The 25,498-nt window shown below is 41.8% G+C and overlaps 1 protein-coding gene across 1 annotated transcript in view; it reads left to right on the top strand.

Moving 5' to 3' along the window:
- Positions 1-25,498, top strand: part of AGBL1 (AGBL carboxypeptidase 1) — a 784,924-nt gene that overhangs the window by 431,475 nt on the left and 327,951 nt on the right. Inside the window, exons 18-19 of the mRNA XM_025893095.2 lie at positions 4,746-4,877; positions 12,988-13,164. Of these exons, the coding sequence (XP_025748880.2) occupies positions 4,746-4,877; positions 12,988-13,164 (309 nt within the window). The remainder of the gene's footprint in view (positions 1-4,745; positions 4,878-12,987; positions 13,165-25,498) is intronic.

Here is a 25,498-nt window from a genome sequence, read left to right as displayed (position 1 = left end):
CCACATAAAAAAAATAAAATTCTTTTCTTGTTTTATTGGAGAGAAAAAAAAATACTTAAATACTTTTCTGCTAACAAGGAATTTACAATGTAATTTAAAGTCATCACCGCCCCCCGCCCCCAGCCCAGTGTAGTAGTAGCTGTCTATTATTGACAATTAGGAGAAAGAGAGGGAGGACAGGAAGGTGAACATACAGAATAATTTCAAGTCCATTAGTCCTTAAAACCTTCATCTCATATATATTTGGTCTGTCCAAAACCCTGCCTTCTGGCTCCCAATCAAGTCAGCCCTCCTTGTCCTGCAACCAGCTTGAATTCCAGAAAATCAGTCCTGACGCCACTGATTCTTCCCTACTCCCATGGCCCACCAACAGAGCAACGTGGTTTCTCAGTTCTGAGCTGTCATCAGAGAGTTAGTCTTCCTCTTCTCCTATCATGGCTGGGCAGATCATTAACTCACTGGTCCCTTTAGTTTTCTTTGACATGTGTGTTTGTTTATGGCTTCATTCATGCACCCCGAGTGTCCTGGGCTGCCTTCCTGCTGTCAACAGCTTCCTATTCACTCAGTGAACTTCAGGACTTTATCACATACCAGAAAATCATCATCTAGTCTAACTTCTCAACCAACAACATCATTGATAGCCATTCATCTGGCTTCTGCTCAAACATTTCCAGACACTGGAGGTTTTTAAAAGTGTGACACAGCATATCAAGAGAGCTACTACTAGAGAGAGTTATTTATCGCCAGGAATAGATATTCAACAACTGTTGAATTTCATATAGAACTGCAATCTATGTCCACATTATCCTTCCTTTTGCCTTCCTGTGCTTTCTGAGATGATAGCAAGTACAATTATTTATATTCCAACTGGGAGAATTTGGAAATTTGTGGGTCTCCTATCAAGACCCCTTTGAGACTTTTTTACTTTTGGGATAAACATCTCCAGTATCTTTAGCTGTCCTTTGTTCACAAACATTCCCATTTCTCTTGGCTTTCTGTTTCCTCTTTATTGAGGTGTCCTGGCTTTTTCTAAAATGCCACACTCAGAAATGAGAAACACTATATTAGATATAAATTGGCCAGTATGAGGTACATTGGACGGATTGTTCTTCTAGTATATGGCCACTTTACTTCTCCAGAAGCAATTTATGATTAGATTAAGTTTTGACATCTGTGGCCTCTGATTCATTCTGAGCCAATCGCCATCTAAAACCTCTGGATGTCTCATTCAAAATCTACTTCTTAGCTCACTGTGTCTATCCTTCACTTGGGCCACTGTTTGAATCTAATTGTAGGACATTATATTTATTCCAAGTTAAATATTTCTATTTTTGCTAATTCTGTTCTTTTTGCCACTTACAATTTCCACTCTTGTTTACTCTGCCATCACTTGTCCTCAATTCTGCATCATTATTAAATTTGACAAACACCTTCGGTTACCTATTGTGTCCTTAACTTAATATGCAAAGGCTACATTTCTAGAGACTAAGGAGCCAATGTGAGGAAACACTTCTTTAAAATATTAGGATTTCTGTCTCTTTTGAAACACACAATGTGTAGGTATCGTCTGTTAATTTTAAGTATACAGATCATTAACTGTGCAGCTTGATAAACTGTCACAAAATGCACACACCATGCAACCACCAACCAAATCAAGAAAAAGAACATGACCAGCAATCCAGAGACATCAGACAATAATACCCAGCTTCCCAAAATAAACACTACCCTAATTTCTACCACCGTATTAGTTTTGCCTGTTTCTGAACATCATATAAAAGAAATCCTTGATCATGATCCCAGGGGCCTGGGATCAAGCCTTGCATCGGGCTCCCTGCTCATCGGGGAGCCTGTTTCTCCCTCTGCTCCTACTGCCTGCTCCCTCTCCACGCCCCCTCTCAAATAAAGAAATAAAATCTTAAAAAAAAAAAATCCTTCGATGTACCCTTTCGTGTCTAGCTTGCTTTTTTATTCTCTGTGTTCAACAGTATTCTGTCAAATGATTTTGCCACAATTAATCCATTATACTGTTTACAGTTTTAAGCTAGTAAAAATAGTGCTGCTGTGTACATTCTTTTTTTTTTTTTTTTAAAGATTTTATTTATTTATTTGACAGAGAGAGAGACAGCCAGAGAGGGAACACAAGCAGGGGGAGTGGGAGAGGGAGAAGCAGGCTTTCCGCGGAGCAGGGAGCCCAATGCAGGGCTCGATCCCAGAACCCTGGGTTCATGACCTGAGCCGAAGGCAGACGCTTAATGACTGAGCCACCCAGGAGCCCCTGCTGTGTACATTCTTGATATCTTCTGTTTCATTCCCCAGATTAGGGAAGTTCTCAGCATTCTTGTTATCTTCTGGTGCTCAGTGTATACATTTCTGTTGGGAGGTTTCTAGAATATGTGAATATTCAGCTTTAGAAGACATTCGCGAATTACTTTCCAAAGGAGTGTTATCAATTTATTGTCCACAAACTGGATTCAAGTGTTCTGTTTCTTCTGTACTGTGGTCACCACTTGGCATTGTCTGTCTTCATGATGTTATTAGCATCCTAATAACCCCTTAGATACAGTGGCATCTCATTGTGGTATGCAAATTATATTTTCTTGACATTAATGAGGTTGAGTACACTTTCATTTGCTTAATAGCCATTTGGACATTCTCTTTTGTGAAATGTCAATTGAAGATTTTTGCCCATTTTAAAAAAAATGGGTTGTCACTCTTTTCCTTCTTGATGTACAGAAATATATATATTTATTTGTTGGATATATGTATTACAAATAGGTTTTTTTACTCTTTGGTTTGCCTTTACACATTCTTCATAGTGTCTTTGTAACATAGAAAATCAGAGGTTAGAATGTCAATATCTAAAAGTCAAGTCACATATAACCTATCAATGTACAAATAAAAATCTAAATTTAAAAATAGGATTTAAAATAGCAGAAAAGTAGACACCTGGGTGGCTCAGTTGGTTAACGGTCTGCCTTTGGCTCAGGTCATGACCTCAGGGTCTTGGGATTGAGCCCCGCATCAGGCTCCCTGCTACGTAGGAGGTCTGCTTCTCCCTCTCCCTCTGCCTGCCGCTCCCCCTGCTTGTGCTCTCTCTCTCTGACAAATAAATAATTAAAATCTTTTTAAAAAATAGCAGAAAGCATTAATCTCATAAGACTAACTTTAAAGATGTGCAAGATACATTATTGAGAAAAATGAAAATTTGCCAATTCTCAGCAAATTTATCTACCTGGGTTCGATGCAATCTCAGTCAAAACCCACAGAGGGTGTTTTGTTTTGTTTTGTTTTTTATTTTGTGGAAACTTACAAGCTGATCTCAAACCAGACTAGAAGTGCAAAGAGCCAAGAATCACTGAGGCAGTCTTGACAAAGAATGAGAAAACTGGACAAATTATGTAGCGATATCAAAACTTGTTTTGAAGTTACAGTATTTCATACACAGTATTATTGATAAAACAACACCTAAATAAATCAATGGAGGAAAACGGATATTCCAGAAAGGGACTCCCATATATAGTCCCTTGATTTATGACAAAGTTGATACTGTGGTGCAGTGGGAAAGAGATGGTCTTGGAAGACTTATGGTCCTATGTAAAAAAGGTAGAAAATAAAAATAAATGTACCTCCCTATTTCATAATATGTTAAAAAATAAATTCCACACAGATGTGAATCGTAATATGAGAGATAAAGTAATACAGTGACCTGGGGGTAACAACATAGGCTACTCTGTATGACCTTGGAGTTGGAATAAAATTTTTAGAGGACACAAACAAGAAATACACATAAATGAAAATACTTAAAAATTAGATACAGTCAGTGGCGCCAGGGTAGCTCAGTTGGTTAAGCATCTGACTTGATTCTGGGTCAGCCCATGATCTTAGGGTTGTGAGATTGAGCCCCACGTCAGTCTCTGTGCTCAGCACCAAGTCTGCTTGAGATTCTGTCTCTCCATCTCCCCTCTGATACTCGCTCTCTCTCACACTATCTCTCTCTCAAATAAATAAATAAATCTTTTTAAAACATTAGATATAGTCCAAAGGCAGATGCTTAACTGACTGAGCTACCCAGGCGTCCCGCTTTTCTGCTATTTTTCTGCTATTCCCTGCTGTTCAGGGAGTCTTCCTTGGGGAGAAGATGAGTAAATTTTACATGTGGAAAGAAGGGAAGTAAATATTTAGATTAAGAACACAGTTTATTGAAGCAGTTAGCTTTTGCTAGATACCAAACAACCCCAAAACTTATTGGCTTAAGCAAAAACTACACATTATTTCCAGTGATACTATGTGAGAATCATCCAGGTAAACTGGGTGGTTCTTTGGGTCTGAGCCAGATGGATTCATTCACAGATCTAGTGGTTGGCTTTACCAGTACAGCTCTTACCAAGATCACCAATGATCCTCATGCTACTGGTTCTGCTAAGTAAACAGTATCTGTCTGAGAAAGTTGACACTTTAGACATTTAAGAAACCAATAGACCTGGGGTGCCTGGGTGGCTCAGTCAGTTAAGTGTCTGCCTTCGGCTCAGTTCATGATCCCAGGGTCTTGGGATTGAGCCCCGCATTGGGCTTCCTGTTCAGTGGGAGAGTCTGCTTCTCCCTCTCCCTCTGCCCCTCCTCTCTGCTCTCTGCCTGTGTTCTCTCTCTCTCTCTTTCTCTCTCAAACAAATAAATAAAATAAAAGTGAGAAGAAACCGATAGACCTGACCTGGATTTTTTTTCCTCTCACTGTTTGGCCATTGTAGGTCTTCTGTGATTTCCATGGCCACTCTCAAAAGAAGAATGTATTCCTTTATGGCTGTAGCATCAAGGAGACCCTGTGGCAAGCAGAGTCCACTGTGGGCACATCGACTCTCTTGGAAGACATCGGCTACAGGGTAAGTCATTGGGGAGAATGACACAACACATTTTGTGTCCATATTCTTGCCTTTGAGACACACATACTCCACCCATTTTTTTCCCCTAAATAAGCATTTTCATTCTTTTAACTATAGGATTATAATACAAACAGGTTGGAGGCATGTGCAACCTCTCTACATTTTTGATGAATAATAGCTGTACTACCTGGTTGCTCTGTTTTGTTTTCTATATGATATGATATAGTGCAAAGGGCATAAGAATTGGAGACACGAAACCTCATTTTAATGCCTGGCTTTACAATTATTAAGTGTGCGCCTAGGAGTCATTAACATTACCTCTCTGAATCACCATTCATCGTCTATGAAATGAGGATAGTAAAAATACTGCTTCTGTTTCATGTTTATGAGAGCAACAAAATGATACTGAACATGAAAGGATCTTAAATAACTATGAAGAGATGGAAAAATGTAAGGCATTAGACCCTGGCATCCCTCTGTGTGAGCATGCTCTAGAAAGCAGAGCAGTGATCCACTGGAGCTAATTCTGCTTTTTTCTGGGTTCCAGTGGTTAGAGCTCAGTGATTCCCCCACTGAACCAAAGAGGAAGTTAAGAAAGGGTAAAGAAGGAGGGACTTCTTCCTGTCAGGAGAAAGGGGATTGGAAAGAATAGATGAGGCAATGTTGTCCCAATGCAAAATAAAAACTGGCCTTTATTTCAAATGTATATAGAAAACAAAGAAAAATTATTGGCTTGGAAAAGCCTCTAGTTCTCCTGTGTCTTTCTCCTTTACTTTCACATAGAACACTTTCTGGTCACCAGATGTATGGGGGTTTCACCCCACCAAGCACTTCTGAGCCACCAGCTGGGTGTCCTACAGTTTAACTGAGTTATCTACCTGGAGACAGCATCAGATCCCACAGCTTAAGGACTCAGTTCCACAAGACTGCTTCCTACTTCAGATGCCTGTCACAGGTAGTCGGTCCCAGGTTCTCCACAACTTCTGTCTTAGCTATCAGTTCGAGGGACCCCTGACCTCCCCCCACTGCCTTGGATTCAGTTATTTGCTAGAGTGGCTCACAGAGCTCAGGGAAGCACTTACTGACATTTACCGGCTTATTAAAGGGTATGATAAAGGATGCAGACGAACAGCCAGGTAAGAACTACATAGGGCAAGGACTGGGAGGGTCCCAAGTACAGGAGCTTCTGTCCCTGTGGAGTCGGGGTGGGTATCATCCTCCTGGTATGTGGATGTGTTCACCAACTTGGAAGCTTTCTGGACCCCATACTGTTGGAATTTTATGGAGTCTTCTTCATATAGCTGTGATCAATTTTTAACTCTTTTCCAGCTCCTCTCCCCACTCTAGAGAAGTGGGGATAGCCTGATCCAGGAGCCCACCCAGAATCACCTCATTAGAACAAAAGATGTTACTCATGCTCTTATCACTTAGGAATTTACAAGGGTTTTAGGAACACCATGTCAGGGACTGGGGATGAAGGACAAATTTATATTTCTTACTATAAATCACAATATCACAATATCATGGTACCTACCTCTTCCAAATCCTTTATTATTCTGGATATATGAATTTACTGTGTATACAACAGCTTCATTCCCTGGGTTAATGAGTACTAAAAGAGATAAATATCCACCAAACTACTATTTCTAGTACTACTAGTAATTAAATCCATTAATAGTATTAACACTGAATAAAATAATCAAAAAGGTATAATGAATGTAAGTGAATGTGTATACCCCAAAATACATAAGCAAAAATCGACAGAATTGAGGGAAGACATTTAAAAATTCAGTAATAATAGTTGGCTATTTTAATACTCTTCTCTCAGTAAGCAATAGAACAACAGAACAGAAAATTAGTAACTAGAGAATACCTGACCTGATTGATACATATGTAACAATTCTTAAAACAGAAAAATATACATTGTTTTGGAGTCCACATCAGAATTATCCTAGGTAGACCTTATACTAGACTATAAAACAAGTCTCAGTGTGTTTTAAAGAACTGAGATCATACAGGTATGTTCACTTACTGTGACATTATTAAATTATAAATCAACTTTTGTAAGATTCTGGGAGATGTTTGAGTATTTGGAAATTAAACAACATACTCCAAAATAACTCCTGGGCCAAAGAAGAAATCAGAAGGAGATTAGAAAATGTCCCAAACTGAATAAAAATAAAAATACAATATATTGAATGTATGGTATATAGTTAAAATAGTGCTTAGAGAAAAGTTGTAGTTTTGAATGCTTCTATAAGAGGTGGAAAGGTCTAGGGCACCTGGGTGGCTCAGTTGGTTAAGTGTCTGCCTTTGGCTCAGGTCGTGATCTCCAGGTTCTGGGATCCAGTCCCACGTCAGGCTCCTGGCTCAGCGGGGAGTCTGCTTCTCCCTCAATAAAAAGGGACAAACTACCGTTATATGCAACAATGTAAACCTAAAAAGAAGTCATAGGCAAACGAAAAATGTATGGTTTAATTTACATGACGTTTCCAAAAAAGGCAAAAATTATAGTTAAGAAGCAGATCAGAGGGGTGCCTGGGTGGCTCAGTCGTTAAGCGTCTGCCTTCGGCTTAGGTCATGATCCCAGGGTCCTGGGATCGAGCCCTGCATCGGGCTCCCTGCTCCGCGGGAAGCCTGCTTCTCCCTCTCCCATTCCCCCTGCTTGTGTTCCGTCTCTTGGCTGTCTCTCTCTGTCAAAGAAATAAAATCTTAAAAAAAAAAAAAAAAAGCAGATCAGGGGTTGCCGAGGGCAGGATCAACTGGAAGTGAGCTTGAAAGACATGTTTGTATGGTGATGAAAGTGTTCGAAACTGGATTGTTAGTAATGGCTGCAAATCTGTCTACATTTCCTAAAAGTCATCATACTGTTCACTTACCTCAATAAAGCTGATATACATATTTTTAAAAGTAAACATTTATTATCTACCGTGTGCCAAGCACTGTGTTTGGTATTTATGTAATGAAGCTGAGCAGAGCATGGACTTCTAAGAAATAAGAGTTGGGGAGAGAGGCAGATTATCAGAAACTTAGAAGGACAGAATAATAAACACAAGAATGGAAATACCAGGAGGTAACACAGAAAAGATTGATTAACTATTGGCGCAGAGCTGAGTAGATGATCCCAATGGACAAGGGTTTGAGGGGCAAATATGGATGAGCGGTGTTGGGACGTTCCCTGAAAAAAAACAAAACATATATCACGAATAATTTTTAATTAAGCTTGATTTCAAGAGAAATCTGAAGAAATAGAATGACATGAATCCTGTGATAATTAAAACTTGAGCCTTAAAGAATTTTAACCGCTAGTTGTGGATCACAGTGAATTGAGGAGAGGTGGCTTGAAATCAGTTCTTCGGCACCTCTGCCTGGGAAGCCTCTCTTGTTAGTGACTTTTCCCGACATTGATCTTCTTCATAAATTTCCATTTGTAAGCAGTTGCAAAGATAACACCTGTGGGTGGTACTTATACGGCCGAGCATGTGCCAGGCACTGTTCATAGCACCCCGTGTGCATTTAATTTTTTTAATCTTCCCAACTACTGCATATTCTCGAATAGTGCGCAGCCATAGGATACGCTTAACCAATGTTTGTGGAGTGAACAGGTAATTTGAATAGCATCCCGTTTCACACATGAGGGAGGGGAGATGCAGAGATGAGCTAAAATGTCTAAAGGTCCCACAGGTAGCAAGAGCTGGGATAGGGACCCAGGTGACTGAGCACCAGAGTTCACCAATTCTGACCCCAGTGGTCTTCTAAAGTGTGTGCTCTTTGAGACAGAAACTAAACTGTGAGTCTCCTGCTCTGCAGTTCAGAATGAAAGAGGAGGTCAAAGCAGGAATGGGCCTCTTTGGGTGCTTGGTAAACGGGGATTATCTCAGTGAAGAGAAGGGAAATCTGCAATGCAAAGGGAGGTTTGAAAAACTGTTTTTTCCATCTTGGAAGTTTGAATATTTGAGCAGAGTGACTCCCCTCTCTTCTAAACCTTCACCCGTCAGCAAACCCCACTCTGAAGAGCGCAATAACAACACTGCACATTTACTGAGGGTTCCGATTGCTTTCCCCCTTCACTCAAGGTAGGGACTAGTCTTACCCCCCACCTTCTTTGATGACAAAAATGAGGGTTAGCAGAGTTAAGCGACCTGCTCCAAGTCAAACCGCAGAGTGCGACTCCAGAATTCATACTTTTGACTCCTAGTCCCAACCATGCTCTTGCCACATGCTTAATTTGGAGAAAAGAGAAGACATTTGAGTTCTGTAGGGTTGACCATGGGGAGCCGGAGTCCCAGAGATGGCCTCTCCCTGGAAATGAGCTCTGAGCTAGGAGCTGTCTCGTGAGTTCATAGTCAGCACATCTTTGAGAGTTAATATTTTCTGTGAATTTGGGAAACTAGACAGGGCTTGGAATAGTCAGCAGAAAGCAGATGAATTGAAATGCAACTCAAGCTTCTACAGTATGCCTCAAAACCAGAATTAATGAATCTGGATCATCCCTTCCCCCATGAGCTGAGGCTGCTCTCGACCCAGCTGCTCCTGGACAAATGGGATTCAGTGTCTATGGGGATGCAGAAGACTCATGCTCAGGGCTGCTTCATGTCTAGTCTTTTAATCCTTGCTGGGTCTGTGTTGAGACCATGCTAGATGCCAGCTCGTGGGCCATGCTCTGTGTGTACATTATGTCATCCGTTCCTTGTATTCTTTACACGCCCATGGGATTGTAATGCCTATTTAAGAAGTAGTCCTTGGCAGTGGTTAAATTAAGCTCGTGTGATCTATATTAGAACATCTGGGGTTGACATTCTGGATTTGTCCTTACTAGCTCTGTGACCATTGAAAAGATACTTGTTGGGCCTCTATAATTATGAGATAATAATAGAACTTGGTTCAAAGACTTATGCTGATTAAAAGAATTAATGCATATAAAATACATAGTAAGTGTTCAGTGAAAAGTTATCTATTATAATTTTCAAGTTTTGGAAACCCAGATTAAGTTTAAGGGCACAGAGCAAGTGGGAGGGCAAGAGTTGAATGTCCCAAGTCTTTTTCCATCCAAGCTGGGGGATCCCAGGGAGCACTATCCAAGGTGGGGGATCCCAGGGAGCATTATCCAAGCTGGGGGATCCCAGGGAGCACTATCCAAGCTGGGGGATCCCAGGGAGCACTATCCAAGGTGGGGGATCCCAGGGAGCACTATCCAAGCTGGGGGATCCCAGGGAGCACTATCCAAGGTGGGGGATCCCAGGGAGCACTGAAACAAGGCTCCAGTGGACCGATTCATATACAGAGTTCATCTATTCCTTGTTCATTTACAAAACAGAACAAGATAATCTCCAGCTATTAGAGTTATCATTATCTTCATTTCTCACTCTGACATAGATCAATTTCTGTGAAATCAAAAGAGAAATAGAATCAAGACTTTTTTTTAATCAGTGCTGTAGTAGTTTTGGAGTCCATTACTTAATGAATGGATAAACTGTTGCTTTGGACATGTAGGAGAGATACCCCAACTGCCACCTTGTAAATCCTACATCCTCCAAGGCTCCAGTAATGGGATCATAGCTTGTAGAGCTTTCTGAGATACACACCATTAAATCGAACATGTGTGGTCATTTGCACAGGGGCTATATGAGCTAAGAAAATCAGGTTCACTTAAGAAAGAAGGAGAGATCATTTAAATGATGTCCAATTAGTCTTTTTACAGCAAGGTAAAACATTGATAAATTAAAACTATTTTCAAGTATTTTAATCACTTTAGTTGCTATATATACATACATATGTATATATACATACACACTATGTATGTTACATATAGTATATATATAAATAGTATATTTATGTCTAAGCAGTCCTCTAAGGGTCTGGACTAGCAGATTCTGTTTATTTCTGCAAATAATTATGGAGTGCCCTCTATGAGCTGCACATCTTTGTGTGTAGAGATTTTCCTGTAAATGAGACACAGACCTGCCCTTATGGAACTTCTGGGCTGCAGAAGATACAGAAAATAAACAGCTAATTACTTTTACTTTAATTGTGATGAACTTTATGAAGGAGAAAAATGGGGTGAAGGAATCACAGGGAGAGAGGGACAAGTGTGGATAGATGAAATCAATTATGGGGGCAATTGTGGACTCAGGTGAGGACATTAAGCAGCTCAATTTCCATGTCAAATGATGCTGTAGATCTGCAAGCTATGTTGGAACATAAAGATCATACTAAATTATATGAATAATTATGTTAACATATACATACATTATAGGTAATTTATAATATAATTAATAATTGTATTAATCTTTATATTAATGTAATTAAGTTATATTAAGTAGGGGGACAGTAAGAACCCAGGGATATTAAGAGATTTGCTCAATGTTCTAGAAATTAACAAAATTGCGTTTCTTTTCTTTAAAGATTTTTTAAATCTATTTGTCAGAGAGAGAGAGAGGGAGAGAGAGAGAGCACAAGCAGGGGGAGTGGCAAGCAGAGGGAGAAGCAGGCTCCTTGCTGAGCAAGGAGCCCGATGCGGGACTTGATCCCAGGACCCTGGGATCATGACCTGAGCTGAAGGCAGAGGCTTAATGGACTGAGCCACCCAGGCATCCCACAAAATTGCATTTCTTTAAAAGTAATTTCTCAATTATATTCTCATTCTGCTGCTCCACCTTCTCCCCACAATTTGTCCAAAAGTCTCAAGTTTCACTGTTTGTTATCGAATGTACATAATTTTATATTATGTGCTAGTTTGTGGATACTCTGTGAACAGTGAAGTAGAGGACCCTTCTTGCTAATGTCGCAGAAATTTGGGACTATCTAGGTCCAGTATTTCCACTAACCCAAGGACCTAATGTGCCATCAGTTCTTGAGTCATCGTTCTTGGATAGGGGAGTTCTGATGACTAGAGGCCCCCTCTCTGTCAATCAGAGAGTGGCAAGGATCTACAGATGCTTTCTAAATATAGATTAAGTGGTCTCACATAAAACCTTTCTACTCTAGGAAATGGCGGGATGGAAGAACCCAGAAAGGGGGGCACCTGGGTGGCTCAGTCGGTTAAGCATCCAACTCTCAGTTTCGGCTTAGGTCATGATCTTAGGGTCCTCGGGTCAGGCCCCGCATCATGGGCTGTGCACTCAGCTCAGAGTCTGCTGGAAATTATGTCCCTCTCCCTCTGCTCTCCCCCCTGTTCTCTGTTGTATTCTCTTTCTTTCTCAAATAAATAAATAAAATCTTCTATATATATGAAGAACCCAGAGAGGGAGTATTTTTTAGAGTTTTGTAACTGGTCCAGCCTCAGATTTATGGATCACAAGATGAGACTAGAGGGGTACCTGGGTGACTCAGTCGGTTAAGCATCTGCCTTCAGCTGGGGTTATGATCCCAGGGTCCTGGGATTGAGCCCTGTGGGTCTCCCTGCTCCATGGGGAGCCTGTTTCTTCCTCTCCCTCTGCCTCTTCCTCTGCTTGTGTACTTCTCTCTCTCTCTCTGTCTCTCTCTGTCTCTCTCTCATTGCACATGCATTCTCTCTTTCTCTCTGTCACGAATAAATAAAATATTAAAAAAAAACAGATGGGACTAGAAAGTTCATTTTGGCAGTCATACTCTTTTAGGAAACTTCATATGCAACCCTCAATGGTTATCGATGACTTGTCTATCTGGGATAATTGAACAGTCAAACAGTAGTTTGACTTAGAGCTAGAAAACCATGAGATTGGGTGGAGTCACTCTCTAAATTTCAGTCCCCATGAAATCTGTGGCTTTCCATGGAGTTCAATTCAGTAATGTATGAGGCTGAATGTACCTGCAACATCCGTCCACAGTGATGCCGAAACATGGAACTGAAAGATCGTGGTCTTTGGAGTTGGCCAGGTTGACATTTGGCTCCCATTCCAGCCTCTTTGTAGTTGGACTTATGCTATTTCTTTCTTGCTTTTCTAAGTCTCAGTTTCCTCATTTAAGAGCGAAAAGCAACAGACGCTTAGTATCCATTGCTTAGGGTTGATGTAAGATTTGCAGCAGTATATATTAAGTGTTTGATATACTGAGATACTCAATAAATGTTGAGATGTTATTTTTTATGATGCACATCCCCAACTCATCATAGTTTTATTTTTTATTGTAGACTCTTCCCAAAATCCTTGATAAGCTAGCCCCAGCATTCACAATGAGCAGCTGCAGCTTCGTCGTGGAGAAATCCCGAGCCTCCACAGCCCGGGTGGTGGTGTGGAGAGAGATGGGGGTGTCCAAAAGCTACACCATGGAGAGCAGCTACTGTGGTTGCAACCAGGGACCCTATCAGGTATGTGAGGCTCCAGCATACACATGCTTTCTGTCTGGCAGCAATTTACTGTAATGGGGGGGGGTGGCTATCAAAGACCACTCATTTCTTCTTTCTCTCCCGAGAGTGGAAGAAGTCTCCAGGTAGTCTGGCCCAGCGACCTGATCTTGCAGAACTAGCTCAATGATTGCCTTCACTGGCAGCACTGTCTGTGTTGATCCTGCAAGCTGTCTGTACGTTCCTGCTGATTTGGTTTCTCAAATCATCTGCCCTTGCCAGCAAGTGGCAGGGAGCCTCCCTGAGACATGTACCCCCAGCTTTGATGGAACCTCTGCCCGGCCCTGTTCTATGCATGGGGGTCTCCTGTTACCCTCTGCACGAGTCAAGTAGCTCCCCTTGCATCATCAAGCCCATAGGTTGGTGCGTAGATAGTGTGCTCTACGTCGTGTATCGTATGCCTTTATCTTACGTGCTTATCTAAATCATCAGCTCTCTGTTACCCTGCTGTCCCCAGAGTACACAGAAGTGAGTACCTGACATGCATCTCCCCCGCGTGAGTGGATCTGGGACTCAGGCTCCGGTGTCAAAGGAAAGGCTCGTCTAAATCATGTTCTGTCTACAGCTGCATTAACTGCACAAGCAGCTGGATAGCTGCTGTAGCAGGCTCTTCTAGCTGTTCTTCCCACTCCCCCACTAGAGGAGCATAAATAAGGGACACTGTGACAGTAGTCCCATGGTAATAGATTCTTTTAAATTTGTTAGGTGAGCTGACAGCCTTCCATTCAACCCCAAGGATACCTGGACCTTACTGGCATTAAAGCTCATTGTGCTGACTTTGATTCTCCTGGAACAGCCAGGAAGCACTTGGCATCTACGTGGTCCTGTGCTCGTGAAAATCTGTTAGCTATCAAACGGAGTATAGGGAGTGACAGGTGATGAATATTATCTAGCTTCCCACTGGCCCAAGAGTTTTTTTTTTTTTTTTTTTTGATACTCAGGGCTACTGAACCACCAGCTTTGACCTATTAATTCTGTCAAATAGCCAATCTGTTTAAGCAGTTGCTAAAAATAAGTGTTCTCTTACTGAATTAATAAATCATTAGATTGAATTAGTCCATTTTACCCACATGAATGTCGATGCAGAGTAAGTAGAGATCATTGAAGGGGCATGGAATCAGGCACCAGCAGACCTCCCTTTTCCACTTATCAGCAATGTTGCAAGCCACATACCTCTATGAACCTGTGTCATGTATCAGATATTGATATTCATAAAGATTCCTTTCCTCCCGGCCGCACAAGAGTTTTGTAAAGGCCAAAAGAGAACACAGATAGGAATGCACTTGGAGGTTACATCATCAGGAATAGGTTCAGTCTCTTGGCATTCAAAACCCATAGGATTGGGAAAAATAGGTTTGGAATATTGTGACTCTGAGGCCTTATGGATATAGACTTGTATCCCTCTAGTTGTGTGCCTCTTAATGAATAGGGGCCAGTCTCTTGTCTAAGGGACAACGGCATGCATCCTTCACAGATCTATTGGATTGGTGACTTTTCATTGACTTTGTTTCTCCAAGCGCCAATTCAGACTCACAGCTTCCAGTCAGATAACCATCAATGCCATTCACCATAAGTCAACTAGAAACTCAAAGTCCTCCGGAGTGGCGGTTTGAAAACTAAATGACTCATAGGTTCAGGCCCCTACCCACCCACCATCTTCCATGTAACAAACACAAGGGCTGTTACAAATGACAAAGGATGAAAGAAGCTTGCCCAATGGGATGGCTTTCACGTGTCATCTCAGCATTTGCCCTGTGCGATTGTCCATGTGGTCTTTGCCTGAGGTCTTTGTAGGAAAGGATGGAGAAGGAATTGGCTAGAGAAAGCCCTAATGGTGCCAGACCTGGTTTTACTTTAACAATCCCATTCTCTATATGAAACACCTCTCCGAATGGATTGGTTTTCTCTTTCCCTTTGTTTTTCTGTCCTTACAAACGTTGTTAGGTCACTGAGCAGAATTGCAGACAGTGAGTAAGAGGATGGTGAATAATTTTACATATGGGGGGGCACCCCAGGGGAAGGAAGCCAGCCCAGAGTTGGGTGTTTTGGTGATTTTTGTTTGAGGTGTATAATGAAGTCTATGAGCTGTAAAGCAGTATAGAAATTTCCATCCTGAACATATTGCAAATGATTTTTGTACATTGAGAAGCTTAGTCCCAACTGAGTCCTGAGGTTATTATTCTAAGGTCATCTTTCCATTTTTTGTTTAGCATTACCATTTATCCAAAAGATGGAGGATACTTAAGTACACCCACGAGGGGCATTCCTTCCTTCCTTCATAAGAATATAAATATTTTTGCAGTTTCTCTGGTTAACGTGGCTTTAAAGTAGTTCCAATCATTTCTCCCCCAGCACACTAAGTACCTGATTTGTTAGTACTGAAATGAAATATCATTTCTTACAGTGACATTTATGTTGGAACTGCATTAAAGAACATAAGCTATTACCTTCAAATAATTATTATTAATATGATATTTTCTCTTCTATTTTCCAGTCTATAGCTGGCTAATTTAAAAAAAAAAAAAAAACAACTCTCTCCCTTTTGTTTCTTTGGAATATAGTCTCTACTGCTAGGTTATACACTTACATCCATAATTTGTATTTAATGTGGAAGTCCCACCCACCGAGAGATTTACTTTACCTATTAGCGAGAGGCCCAAAGCTATTGAGGCTGTTGAGGGAAAAACCAAAATGGAATCATGCATCCTCTTGGGGCTCATTTTTCTAGAGGCATCCAGTCTATGTGGATAGCTGTGTACCTCCCACTGAGTGTTTGTGACCTGGGGTCACATACCTGGTGTGTTGGCATATACAGAGGCATGAGACTGGGCCCCATGGGCTGCTTGTGGCTCAGGAGGACAATGTGAGTACTCCCAGCCAAGCAGGCTCTCCACATGCTTGTTAGTAGTGCTGTTGACTTGGGAGCAGAGTGGGTCTTCGTCAGAGGAAGGACAGAAGATGGGTGACTCAGGGGAGGTCTGAAGGTCTCAACTGATACATAAATCCCCCTATCGGCACACTGCCTCCCATGAACCTTCCAGCAATCCATAGGCTCCATCACCAACAGAGGGGTTTTTCAGTAACCCAAACCTATTCAAGTCACAGTATTGCCCGTAATCCTTGACTGTGTCTCGAGAAATTCCAGCTCATTATCATGACAGGTAAGGCCTTTTACAATCTCATTCATTTTTTGAATGCTCAGTACTTGTTTAACCTAGAAGAAGTGTTGAGTTTGTGTGATGATTGGCAAATGAATGGATGAATAATTGAGCAAATGGGTGGCAATTTTCATGTAGAGTCAGATGATTATCCTCTCTGTCCATAGATCACTAGAAAAAGGAGGAATTGTCATGGTCCAAATGCAATTAGAAGCCACTTTCAAGTGGAGATTTTCAGAGAGTTATTGCAATGAGTAGTCATGGAAAATGTGTGTAGGGGAGTGTGTAAGAATGCAATGCAGAGACCTCTCCGATCTGTCTCTATCTGCATGATTTGAGAGCACCTAATATACAATACCTTGAATGGATTCTTTCTTAGAGTAAGGAGATTCTAGTCCAGGCAGACTCTCACATGGCCACGTTCTAATAACAAATGATGATTTGACAGAAGGACTGCCACTCATACGAGGGGGGCGGGGGGGGAGCTGCTGAAGTGCACCTGCTAGTCCAGGACCAAGGTGCTCATTTCCCAGATGCTTACAGCTGGGTCCGTCACCAGAATTTGTCTATAGCTGATAGAAGCAGCCTTGACCAAAGCTATGGCTCCTTCATGTAAACATCATGCATCCAAAGGTGGGTACAAAGGCTAGGCTTCCTAGCCCCAGTTGGGAACACTCCACAGGGCCGTTGCAGCTCCAGAAACTCCCTGGAGGATTACCCAGGGCCTCTGTCACAATTGTACTGTGGGTCAGCGTCCTCCTTGGCCCACTTCTGATTTTTTCACCACTCACAGGTGCTGTTCTGGGGACTGCTCCCCAAAAGTCCTTCTGCAGAGCAGCTTACACCTGTACGTCAAAAAGGCTGGGCTTGGCTTTCAGGGCATCTCACTTGGCTTTCAGGGCTCCTGGTGTCCTCTTCTTCCCACTCTGCATCCTTATCTGCTTAGGGAGGTGAGCCCACGCAGAGCTGGAGACCGCAGCTCAGGGCGGGGCCTCAGTGCAGGGCCTCTGCCGCCCTCCTGCTCCATCGGAAGGAAGGCAGGGTGTATGAGGTTCCTGCGGCTGCCGTCAAATGTGTGGCTTAAAACTACATAAATGAATCCTTTCACAGCGCTGGAGGCCAGAGGGCTGAAATCAGGGTGCCGCCTCCACTATGTTCTTTCTAAAGGCTCCAGGGGAGCCTGCGCCGTGCCTTTCTCTTAGCTTCTGGTGTGTCTTGGCTGGTAGATGTGGCACTCTTTCTCCACCTTTGCCTTTGCATGGCCTTCTCCACCCCATCCCACTGTCTTTGTGCAACCTTTCCCCCACTTAAAAAAGGTTGTTTATTGTTTTTGTTTATTTTTTATTGAAGTATCATTGACACGCAATGTTACATTAGTCTCAGGTATAGAATATAGTGATTCGATAACTCCATATATTATTGGTGTCTCCTCTTCTTATAAAGACACCAGTCATAGTGGATGTAGGGCCCACCGTACCCCACTGTGACCTCACCTTAACTAATGACACCCGCAACATCCCTATTTCCAGATCAGGTCACATCCTGAAGTTCTGAGGAGGACATGGATTTTGGGGGGGATGCCATTCAACCCAATACACAGGGTCAGGCAAGGAGGCACAGAATATACAGATCCAAACACCAAAAAGAAGTTTGTTTGTTTGTTTGTTTGTTTAAGATTATTTATTTGAGAGAAAGAAATCGGGGGGCAGGGGGCAGAGGGACTTGGAGAGAGAGAATCCTCAAGCAGATTCCATGCTGAGTGCAGAGCACAGAGCTCGACATGGGGCTTGACACAGGGCTCCATCCCAGGGCCCTGAGGTCATGACCTGAGCTGAAACCAAGAGTCAGACACTGAACCAACTGAACCACCCAGGTGCCCCCAAAAGAAGTTTTTATTTCTGTCTTCATATGGCCATGCTGTGAAGCTCCGAACAAATTATGGTCACTCTTCTTTTTACTGTACCTCTTGATCAAGAAAATAAGAAATTTCAGATTCTCTTGGAATATCCTGGAAGACAAATTTGAGGGTCATTCCATGTATGATGAATGCTGATTAGTGCTGCTTGGGGAATTATAATATACAATACCTTGAAGCAGCAATAATGATAACAAACACATTTATGGGACTTACTGTGTGTTAAGCCTTTTTTCATATATTATAGTACTCCATCTTTGCTACCACATGCCAAAATACTCTAAAATTGGTTTTATCATCATCATCATCCTTATTTTGCAAATGGAGACACTTGGAGAGGCTAAGTAATTGGCTCAGTGTCACACAGCTAGTATGTTTTAGAAACAGGATTTGAACCCAGGAGGTATGGCACTGGAATCTTTGCTTTTACCCCCATGCTTTCTGCTTAGTAGGATGTCATTGGTAAAAGTAATCCTGGGCTTTGGAAACAGGAGACCTAGCTTCTGCTTTTGGCTGTCAATAAGTAGATCTGCAGCAACATGTTTCTTATTTATAATCGGAAGACATAATTAGAACGAAGCAATGGGAAGGGTCTCTGCTAAAATCATGCTTGGGAAAGGTTGCCTCTGCTGGGTATCTAAGGAGCTATGGATCACCTAGACCAGGGTGACCAGGCTTGATTCTGAAACCCCAAAGAATCTTCTGTGGCACATTCTGGGTATATTTTCTTAGCACCAATTAGCTAATTATCAGAAGACTTTTGTTCTATCCTTCACATCCCTCCACCTGCCTTCATCCTACTGTGAGCTTTTTTTTTTTTTTTTCTTTTTACCTTCCCAGAGTAAACAAAGAGGAATTGGAGGAATGAGATACCTGTGCAGTGGTAGCTTCTATCAGCAGCGAAGGTGGAGGAAGCGGAGCTAGTCTTCAGTAAAATGTCTACCTAAGTTTGCATTGGTCAACCTCCTAGTTGCTTTCTGTGCTCACTTTACCTCCTGGTGACTTCTCTCCTTGGCCCACGAGTGAATGATCGCTCTCAGCAGCTCCTTGGGCTGGCACAGTCTTTATTTGAGAACACCTCTCTTTTCCAAGTGTCCTGAGCCCCAGAATTGCCTCTCTTTCAGGGTCTACACATACATTCTTTCTCTCTCTACCACACACACGTGTGTGTGTATATCACACGTATATACACGGTCATACAGACATACCAGTGGTTCCCAATGATGGCTTCATAGGGGAGGGCATAACTTATTGTTTAGTGTGGGCACATGTGTCAGAGTTCCAAGGAGGGCTCTGCATTTAGCAGCCATGACCTTGAGACAGTTACCTGTCCTCTGTGACTTTGGGTTATAAAAGTGATGTTCCTCACAGTTCCTACTTATGGAAATGTTATAAAGACTGAATGAGCTACTGCCTATAAAACATTCAGCACTATTTTCATACTAAACCCTCGATACCTTTTATTGTTGGTCTTATTGATTGCATGTGAGAATATTTAATGGTGGTTTTCTTTTTTATTTTAAACACAGATGCTTGGACCCCCAACTCTTAGCCATAATTGTCTTATTATACCTTCTTAATTAGAACCATTGAGGTTGGAGATCAGGTCTCTGTGATTTTATTGACTTTAATTGGAAGCCAGGGTTGAGAACCATAGATTTTGGCTTTTATATAGAAAGAGACTCATATCCACATACCAATATTTATAGATTTAGTTATATCAAAGCCATTTCTGTGTGTATTACCTTGACATTTCCTCTACTGTCTACTCTTTATTCTACAAACTTCCTACATAATCTAACTCATATTATAGCCAATTTATATGTGAGGCCCTAGAAAAGGGAAGGGAATTTGTGAGCCTGAGTATAGGGGAAGGGGAAGGAAGGAACAAAGAGTGGAGGTAAGGACAGGAGACAGATTTGAATTCCTCCAAAGGCTGCTGAACTTAAAAGCCTATTCTAATCATGAGCACAACTCAAGACTATATTTTGGATCACTGTTCTCTTGGAACCCATTTCTTGGTCCTATGGGCTGCCTCATATTAGAATATGACTCTTTCAAAACTCTGAATGGGAGTGGGGGATAGGGAATCTCTTAATTTCATTAATGTAATCTGAGGCATAGTATTTCTCAAACTTCAGTGTGCATAGGAATTACCTAGGGGTCTTATAGGATGCCGATTTCTGAACCATGTGTCCATGTGATCTGGGGTGTGGCCCAGAAGTCTGCATTTTATTGAGTACCCTTGAAGATTCAGATTCTGGTGACCCAGGGGTCAGTCACTGAGAAATGGGGTAGGTTGCTAGTTTTTGCAGTTTCTGTTTTTATTCGCTTGCTCCTGATCTCCTTTGGGCTATTGATAATTTTCCATGGCTTTTGTCATAAAGTCATAAAGTCTCAAATTCTCTGCTTCCCCCCACCCGTGTGTATGTGTGTGTGTGTGTGTGTGTGTGTGTGTGTGTGTGTGTGTTTCATCTGTGCTTTTAGGTTATTGGCTTAGCTCTCCCATAAGATTTGTATTTAAAAACTGTCTATATCCCAATGAGAGTTTTAAAATGTCTTCATTTGTTTTTCTAGCTCCTGGGACGTCCCCAGATCAAGATTTCTTAAATTGCTTATGGAACAAAGGAGTGTAGGAACAGATGTGATTACATACAAACTTGTTTGTTGGCCTATATGTACATTTTTTCTGGGGGAGAGAATGTATAGTGTCTCAGACATACTTGAAAGGCTGGATGACCCTCCAAATGAGTAAGAGCTCACGCCTTAGTTTACTGAATCCAAGATCTCTAGAAGGCCCTTCACAGCTTCTTGGTTTCTACTCTTAATTCGACTCTAGAAGTGTTTGGCTTGACTTTGTGAAAATCAGACAGAGTCTGTCACTCGCTCACTACATCTGCCGACTTAGCAAGGAGCACAAGAACAATGATGCATCTCATTAAGTGTATATTGGAGTACCTTCCATCTAAATTTTGTGTGATTACATAGGACACGAATCTTTTCAGGATGCTGCTGCTCACAGCTGGTGGTTCTGACAGAGGAGAGGTAGCATCCGCTTCAGCTGAGGTTTGTTAGAAATGCAGAATCTCAGGCTGTGCGGACTGCATCGAGATCTACATTTTAACAAGATCCTCAGGTGACCCGTGTCCCTAGGGAAATCTGAGAAGCACTGACTTAGAGCACCCTGGGTCAGCAGGGAGGTGAGAGAGGATAGGGGCTCAGGAAAGGGAAGTTGGGGAGTTCTACCTTTTTTATTGGGGCAAGGACATTGTTTCCAGAATTTTTGTGAGCTAGAATGAGATGTTGTGTGTGAATGGGATTTAAAAGTTGAAAGTGACCCTCAATATGAGACATTCTGTTGATCTGTGCCAACATTTTTTTTCCCCCACCATCCCCCTACATCTCTCCACTCTAACCTTCTCCTCTCTAGCGCTTTGAAAAGAGGACAGTTTTCCAAAAGTCTGTTTGGCCATCAGAATGCCATTCATTCCTTTGTAAATACAAATAGGAAACACAGACCTAATCTATCATTTTAGTGTGAGCCACTATTTGAACGATTCACGTCAATACCCTTTTCTTTCTTATTAACTGTGATTCAACAAGTGTTGCCTTAGTATTCTTTTTTTTAAACCTCTTTGTATATGATCTCAAAGCACATTCGGAGCCATTTATTAACTCACTGCGGGCTTAATGATGTAGTGAAATAGTTGTCTCATTCAGTAGCCCTCAGTTTTATAATGTATGTCAGCATTATGGTAGAATATTAAAAGGAATTAAATAAAAATCAAGAGGCAGAGATGCTAATAGGATTTTCAGCAGGGGCCTTTCCTGGGATTACTAATGCTCTGGGAACTGTGAATTTTAAATGCCCATTGTAGAAAATGGTTCATTGTATCAAAAATAAGGACAGAATCTGGCCCTTGGCATAGTCCAGTGAGCCTCATATGACCTCTGATCCTTTAAAAATAATTTGGCTTCAAAGGACCAAGAAGAGGAAGAGATGGTTTATCTCTGTAAATCTCACTTTCCCCATGTGCTCAATGTAAGTGCAATCAACCAAATACCCTAAAGGAAAGGATATAAAACCAAAGAAAGGATTAATTTAATCTAGGGTTTTATGTAGCTTGTATCACAGGGGAAAACGACCAGCCAAACCCGAGATACATTTCTTTGGTTCTTGCTACATGATCGAGTTCCTTGAAGTAGCATCTCCTAACACGTGAGCTGAGAAAGGCGGAGTCCAGCTCATGAGAGTTATCCACAGGATATTTTCTCTATGAAGTAGAGTGGACCCCCAACTTTCCTTGACTATGAAGGGCGGATGATGGTTCCATTCCTCCAGTCCATTTTCCAATATTCTCTACCAGAAATCAAAGATTTCTGTTTTTTAAAACTAAGCAGTAATTCTCTTTATAGGCCTGAATTCCCTGAATGTAAATGACAAGAGAACATTTTAGAGTACTTTGAACCATTAGCTATTTTTATATAAACTTATACCTGTTTTATTGATTCATTAACATACATTTGTTAGGTAACTACTTTGCTTTAAGCCGAAGTTTGCGACTGGGAATATTTACAGAAAACTAAAAACGCTTAGTGAAGGCCAGACACGTGGTCAATTCATCTTCATTCATTCTCTCTTTCATTCATCATTCAATAAACATTAAAAAAAAATCCAGACAATATGTTAGGTGCCAAGAATATGACAGAGTGGAATTGACAGCTTCCTACTCTCTCAGGTTTATAGTCCAGCCAGAAAGGCAGTTAATTAAGTCAGCAATAACAGCAGAGAGTAATATGAAAACAACTGGGTGCTATAATAGCACACAGAAGGAGATAATTTAGGGCTTTGCTAACTGTTGGTTGAGTTGAATATGAATTATCCACAAGTTATTTGTGTGTGTGTGTGAAATTGGAAAAGGTAACTCACCTGGCAAAGTAAAAGATACTTGTTTGAAAGTTGGGTAGGGTCAGGGAGTTCTTGATTTTTCTTTCATCCTGGTTAGCTTTTGTGCTCCTTCTAGCTTATTTCGTATTTCTCAATCTCACCCTGGAATTCCACACTGGGGCTGCGCATGATGCTGAATCTGAGTACACTGGAGCATGCAAATGTGTTATTCTACTCCTTCCTCCTGCATACTCGCCTTAGGGACACATGGAAAGTGTTCCTTCCATGTAGGTGTTCCTGTGGAGCTTGCTTATAGTTCACCAAACCTCCCTGAAGGCAAACACAGAATTGGAAACATCAGAAATGTTTCAAAATCCTTCTTAGACTGGTACTGAGTAAGAAAATTTAAATAATGATAATCTTGATTATCTTATGGAATGAATGTCTGTCTATCTGCCCCCGAGTATTCCTGAATGCCACAGAAATCACAGTAATAAAATGCCCTTTGCTTAGTGGTTTACAACTCATAAAACACTTGCATAAACTTTAATATCTCAGGTGAGCCAGAAAACCACCGCAGACTAAGTGTGAGGGAAAAGGGGAGTGAGAGATAAGGGCAGCGAGCGTGCGATGGCCTGGGAAGTGGTGCAGTGTTGCATTCCTGGGGCTGGGCAAAGCGGTCAGGTGTGTTTGCTTGGCGATATGGCATGTGTCTGGATAAGGCTGTGCACAGAACCATTTCCCAGAGGAGGTGTTGAGAAGGAGGAAGGACTTACCTGCCTGCTACCCATGCCTCTCTTCCTGTTTCCCATTAGTCAAAGTGTGTCCACAGAGAGGTCAACTCACATGTTCGAATTCCATTATTGGGCCCCTTCTCCCGGCCACTCAGCTAAGTCCAGAAATGGTGGGAGGGGCCAGAAGCTCAGGATGGGAGGCTGCTTGACCTGGCTCTATAATAAAAGCAATGAAGGAAGTCCTCCAAGAATGCAACTGGTCAGCCAGCCCCAGGGTGTGGAAGCCTGAGGGCCCAAGCAGCATAGATAGCACCCCAGGCAAAGCTCACCACGGGGGGTCCAGGAGTTGCTGTCACCAAGGGAATCTGAGGAGGCACCCAAGATATGTCCTCTACAATTACCAAAAAAATATTTTAATATTTTTAATCATAAAAGTTAGAGCACAAATTGATAATATTCAACAAAAATATTCATAATCTTCGATCCTAAAATTCCCGCTTCTAGAAACTTAACACCCGAAGGGCACAAAGATACATGTACAAGGATGCCATTGCTTGGTAATTGAAAAAGGATCCCATCAGTAGAGGATGAGTGAAATAAACAGTTGTCTGTCTGAACAATGCATGACTCAGACAGAAGGCACGAGATAATTGCATTCACTTGGCCTTTAGCATTTCTATCCACTGGCTCCATCATCTATTGACTGTATTTAGGGTAAGTTATTTATTCTTTTTAACCTTCAGTGTAGTCATCAGAAAAATGGGGCTAACGATTGTACCTTCCTCAGCATTGTTTGTGGGTAAAGCACTTTGGATAGCATCTGACACAAAATACTAGCTAATCCTCATCTTCCTCCTCCTCCTCATCATCCTGTCATCTCCCTTATATATTGTTACACTCCATCTACTGATGTGAAAACTGAGCTGGAAAAAATCTAAGTGGCATTTCTTTTTCTTTCTTTCTTTCCTTCTTTCTTTCTTTCTCTGTCTCCCTTCCTTCCTTCCTTTTTTAAGATTTTGCTTTTTAGTAATCTCTACGCCCAACATGGGGCTCAAACTCACAACCTGGAGATCAAGAGTCACACACTCCACCAAGTGAGCCAGCCAGGCGCCCCTTAAGTGGCATTACTTAATACTTGACAACTTCTCAGTGGTGGGGTTAGAATTTAAATCATTCTAATTAAGATGGAACCATGAGGGGCGCCTGGGTGGCTCAGTCATTAAGCGTCTGCTTTCGGCTCAGGTCATGATCCCAGGGTCCTGGGATCGAGCCCCACATCGGGCTCCCTGCTCAGCGGGAAGCCTGCTTCTCCCTCTCCCACTCCCCCTGCTATGTTCCCTCTCTCACTGTCTCTTTATCTGCCAAATAAATAAGTAAAATCTTTAAAAAAATAAATAAAAAATAAAATGGAACCACGATATCCTGTGTTCCTCAGTTACAGCACATTGCCTCATGTTAATGAAATGTTGGGGTGACACCAGGCTGGGGCAAGCAGGTATGGTGTTATGTGGTGAAATTTATGTCCAAAAAGATCTTGGCAAAGTGGAATCTTGGGCAAAGTATCAAAAAAGGAACTTCATAGGGCTAATTGGGAAGTCCTACG

The sequence above is a fragment of the Callorhinus ursinus genome, unplaced genomic scaffold (assembly GCF_003265705.2).
Source record: "Callorhinus ursinus isolate GAN/ISIS: 27379988/994484 unplaced genomic scaffold, GSC_fseal_2.0 scaffold45, whole genome shotgun sequence".
NCBI classification, from domain to species: domain Eukaryota; kingdom Metazoa; phylum Chordata; class Mammalia; order Carnivora; family Otariidae; genus Callorhinus; species Callorhinus ursinus.
The sequence above is the reverse complement of the archived record's forward strand: the minus strand, read 5'-3'. Positions and strand labels throughout refer to the sequence as shown.